The sequence below is a fragment of the Trematomus bernacchii genome, unplaced genomic scaffold (genome assembly GCF_902827165.1).
Source record: "Trematomus bernacchii unplaced genomic scaffold, fTreBer1.1, whole genome shotgun sequence".
In the NCBI taxonomy this organism is placed as follows: domain Eukaryota; kingdom Metazoa; phylum Chordata; class Actinopteri; order Perciformes; family Nototheniidae; genus Trematomus; species Trematomus bernacchii.
The window spans coordinates 2,639,380-2,644,650 of NW_022988098.1; the positions used below are offsets into that span (position 1 = coordinate 2,639,380).

The window sequence follows — 5,271 nt, forward strand, 5'->3', positions numbered from 1 at the left end:
GTCCCTTACAATAAAAAATAGAATATGTGTAGGGTTAGTTATCACATATATTTTGCCATACAAACTGTTTTGGCAGACACGAATCCCCTCCTGAAGGGTCGAACAGACAATACATCAAGTAAAAAATAAGAATATAATGCATAATACAATTATAAAAAATATATAAAGACATTTAATATGAACTTTATATATTTTGTAAAACGAAATAAATAAAGTGATAAACGTGAGTATTTTTTACAACATTTCATATAAAACGTGAAAAAAATAGCATTAAAAAATGTTTTGCAACAAAAAAAATTAACTGACTTACTTCACATCTTGACACTAAACCCAGTGTTCTTGTTTATTATATTTCTTTGTGCATGCTATTTTTCAGAACATTTGTAAGTTATACTTTACACATTTGGTGGGGATAAAATTGGCCATTTCAGAAACATGTCCCCAGCTCAAATGACGCCTATGTTGTTAACAACAGTTGCCATATAAATCATGACGGTCGAGTGACGTCATAATTGTGCGACCACATGTGACCGAAGGGTCAGAGGGGTAACGGGGCCGTTTGGAAGCCGGGTATCTAGTCAGATGAGACGGTTTCACTTAAGTAATTTCTGCTGTCACACACCGGTCATCTTCTACCACGGAGGGCAACGGACTGAACCAGTGGCAGACATGTCGTACTGCAAACAGGAAGGTAATCTAAATCTCCTTCATTCATGTTCACTCCATGTCCATGGCTTGGCAATGTCACCGAGTTAGCCACCATGCTAGGCTAACTTCTAGAAGAAGCCGGATATTTCAGTAAGTTAGCTAACAGTTACATGGCTGGTAGCGAGGAAGCTGCATGCAATTGAATGAGGCTTATTATTAAGGGTGTTCGCATTGTTGTGATAAAACACATTGGTCATTGTCGTAATCTGATCGGACACCTTTGATAGACGTTAGGTGGAAAGGGCTAGCTCTGAGCCTGGTGGCACGTCCAGGGCTATCAGTTGACAGGTCAGGTTAAACCAGGTTACTGGCACAGTGCCCCCACAGGGGTCACTGTTAACCAGCTTCGTGAACTGGTTTTCTACTTCTACTCGAAATATAAACTAGTAGAGGGCATTTTTAGTTTATTTTTGTACAGTTTATTTATTTATCATACATTTGAACTGACTCTGGTTGCTCTTGCGTAACATAGCAAATGAAGACAATGATATAATCTTGAGATGGGATCATAGCAACGCCAGTAAAGTCGAGGAGGAAATGTCGTCTTCCCCACTCCTTTTCCCCCTTACTTCCGGTGCCCTTGCTCTGTCTGGCCACACCCATTTCCAAACTGAAGGCTACAACATTAATTTGTATTTGAGCTACACACCTGTTAAGTCCTGTGAGTGTGTCTTTCATGGGGTGACAAAATATGTCCAGAGGAGAGATGACAAATGTCACTTTTACCAACAGGTGAAGTCTGTCATTTAATAACGCTTTCTGCAACTTTGTCATATCTCAAAAAACATGTAGGAATCTATAAACCCATGTTTGTTGATGCTGAATTCTTGTCAACCCTCCAAGATTTAACAAGTCAAATAGGCTGCAGTAACTTTAAAGGCAACTCCCTATGAAGATTCCACATTACACCTAGTTTAGCATCTCAACACTGGATAACTGATCCAGAGATCAGACTGGATTTTAAATGGTACTGATGCTTTTTTAGGACTTTTCACATTTACTTGTTATGTTATTGGTTGTTTTTCAGTATAGAGAATACTTATTTTTACTGTTTAAAGGTGGGGTAGGTAAGTTTGAGAAACCGGCTCGAGATACACTTTTTGTTATATTCCATGGAATGCTCTTAACATCCCGATAGCAATGAATATCTTAAGTGCTTTGACAAAAAATCCATAAAAAAATGTCATCTGTTGAAGCCGTAAAACTGTAAAAAGCACGACCAATCATTTTAGCCGGCCCGGCTAAAATAACTGGATGGCCTACCTGCCTGTCAGCCTTCCATCTGTGCAGATTTTTTCCGGTTGTGTATTTTCAAATCCTAGCGCACTCGAGCTGGTTTCTCCAAAATTACCTACCCCACCTTTAAGTTATTGATACCTTGCTTGTCATTAATACTGTATCAGTTATGTTTTATATTATCTGCCATTTTATACATCTTTGTAAAACACATTGTTACTTGGTTTTTAAGTGCTATATGACAAATCCATGATTTTGTTATTTGTTTTGTTATTAAAGGTAAGGATCGCATCATCTTTGTGACCAAGGAGGACCATGAGGCACCCAGCAACGCTGAGCTCATTGCAGATGACCCCGATGATCCTTATGAGGAACAGGGTTAGTCATTGTGGAAAAACAGGATCAGACTTCCAAACATTACCTCATACAAGTATTCTTTTAACTTACTTCCTTCTGCTTTCCTTTCCTTAAGGTCTGATTTTGGCTAATGGAGACATCAACTGGAACTTGCCCGTGCCTTGGCGGCATGGCCAGTGGACCGTGCGGCTCTCAGTTTAAAGAGGCCTTTTCCTGCTTCCATTACAGTAAGGAGGAGCTGAAGGGCTCCGACTGCATCGACAACTTCCGCGGTATGCAAGAGTGCATGCAGAAGTACCCCGAGCTCTACCCTCAAGAGGAAGATAAAGAAAGCTCCTCCGAAGCAGAGTCCAACTCTGGTTCTGGTTCTGCTGCCCCGACTGAGGGCTCCGCCTCGCCCCCTGAAACTGACTCTCTCCCTGCTGCTGCTGCTGCTGATGCTACCACCTGCTGATGATGCTACACCTGCTGCTGATGCCTCACCTGACAGCGCATCGCTCACAGAACCCCGAGTGCCCAGCTAAGGTCCACCAGTGCTCATCCAGACTTCTCTGTGTCCAATCACTGCCCGGCAGACTGACTCTCCAGGAGGAGCTCTGATTGGCCTCTTCACCTGATTAAGCCCACAGACAGAGAGGACTTACTGACATAGCTCTGATTCTAATGGGCCATATTTACAGGCAATCAGTGAAGGACTTTGTGAATGCAGATGAACATAGCGTATGTACAAAGTATAGGCTGCTTTGGTTTCACTGGCACTCAAAGATCATTGAAGAATATGATTTAATGACAGCGGGCTGAACTGCAGGCACATCAGTGAAAGAGTCCCTTTATAGGCAATTGGGATTTAATTTCTTGTGTGTTATCGTGTCAATCAAAAAAGCTTGTTTGTTGGCATCCATTATGTGTGTTGTCCTGTTAATGTTGACAGCCCAGAAATATACAGCCACGGCTTCGATTCATTATGCAATTTGATAGTAATCCAAGCAGGAATCACTTAATCTTTTGATTGAGCTTCTTTTCTTGTTTGTGTTACTGCAGTTTACATTTATTTCCCTTCCTTTATCTCTTACTAAAAAGACAGAATGCCCTTTAATTGGTAAAAAAAAACAAGGCTTCTGTTTGGTAAAATGAAGAGAGGTTTTAGCTGCGTTTGTTGACATCTTGTAAGAACTTCAGGGTTTCCATGCTACATTAATTGGCATATGGAAAGTTGTTGTCATCTTCATAATTGATACTGTATCTGGCCAAGACCAAAGTGGTTTGTTACATTTTACTGTCGGTGCATAAATGTTTTTTGTTGTCTGAACACTGTCTGGACTCTGCTCTGATCACCATTCAGTGACCTTCCTCCTCTAAAATACTTGATCTGTGTTTCTCAAACATGTCCAGATTAAAATGATTTGTGGAAAAATCAGATGTTCCTGTTTTCGTATGAAGACAAAGCCTTCTTAAAGGTGGGTAGGTAAGTTTGAGAAACCGGCTCGAGATCGCTAGAATAAAATACACAACCGGAGAGAAAATCTGCCACTTCCTTACAGAGCCCCTCCTCCAACACACACGAACGCGCACATGACCAATGAGGGCACGAGATAAGTTTGTGCACAGATGGAAGGCTGACAGGCAGGTAGGCCATCCAGTTATTTTAGCTGGGCCGGCTAAAATGATTGGTCGTACTTTTTACAGTACTACGGCTTCCACAGATGACATTTTTTTATTGATTTTTTTGTCAAAGCACTTAAGATATTCATTGCTATCGGGATGTTAAGAGCATTCCATGGAATATAACAAAAAGTGTATCTTGAGCCGTTTTCTCAAACTTACCTACCCCACCTTTAATGTCAGTCAGTTTTAAATGTTCACATCTTGAAAATGTATAAATGTTTTTAACTAATATGTACAAGTAAGCCGTGTATTATGACAGAACCGACCATCATATTAACAGCCTAATACTAGCTTGCATTTCTGGAATATCAGTAATGTTATAGTTTCATAGTATTTTATTATCAAAATCATATAGGCTTCAACATGTGTATAAATAAACTTTGAGAAACCCAGTTGGACATCATTACCTTGCTCTTTGCTGAAAAGAAAGTGGTGATAAAATACTGACTTGTTAAAACTCAGATCTTAATAAATCCAGGAACTCACTTCAGTCTTTATTTTGTGTTGCACACACACACATTGTGAGTACCACACAGTCATGAGTTTGACTCCTCTGAATGAGGGCAGCATGTCGTCAGTGATTTTCAGTCCCCTTTCTGAATTGTCCACTGACTCAAATGTCCTTGCCAAATCTTCTGCAGTCTGTCCTGCCTGTGTAGATCTATATTCATGTACATCCGTTCCTCAGGCCCTCTGATACCAGTAGGCCGAGCCGCGGTGTCCACGGGACGACCACGCTCTGCATGGTGACCAGCAGACGGCCTGTTCCTGCCTCCTCGGGCCCGCCAGCAAATACTCCATACCTGGTGAGAGAGGTAAGACATTATTGACCTGGTCTAGTAACACATCTATATTCCTCTGTTACATTTTAAAATGTGTCCAGAAAGCGGAACGTTACTGTGTCTCGTGTACTTGTTCACAAGTACCTTTTCTTTGCCATGTTTTCAACTGGTTCTTCCATTTATAGATATTGACCTATGCGTCTAAAATTAAAAATAAGATCAAGATAAATACATATTAAGATTCAAATTCAAAGGCTTAATTGTCACAAACACAATAGCTAGAGTGTAGTTTTGGCAGTAAAAAGACCCATATTAGGTCCCAGGCTCCTCCTACAATGCAACATACAATATTCTTAAGACATAAAAAGAAAAGAAAAATAGTGCAAGAAGAAATGGAAATAAAAAAAGTACAAGGAACACAATGGTATAAGTAACTATGTAAAATAAATTCTGCATATTGTAATAATATATAAATAAGTATCTAGACTAAGTACATTTACATTTGAACTGAATTATAATCATT

At 40.0% G+C, this 5,271-nt stretch overlaps 1 protein-coding gene across 1 annotated transcript; it reads left to right on the plus strand.

Moving 5' to 3' along the window:
• Positions 1 to 623: 623 nt before the first annotated feature.
• Positions 624 to 2,755, plus strand: LOC117475340 (mitochondrial intermembrane space import and assembly protein 40-like). Its single transcript, XM_034121487.1, is given in 4 exon segments — positions 624 to 691; positions 2,224 to 2,322; positions 2,417 to 2,451; positions 2,453 to 2,755. Coding segments are annotated over 4 exon segments (459 nt in total). The 5' UTR covers positions 624 to 669.
• The last annotated feature ends 2,516 nt before the right edge of the window (positions 2,756 to 5,271 follow it).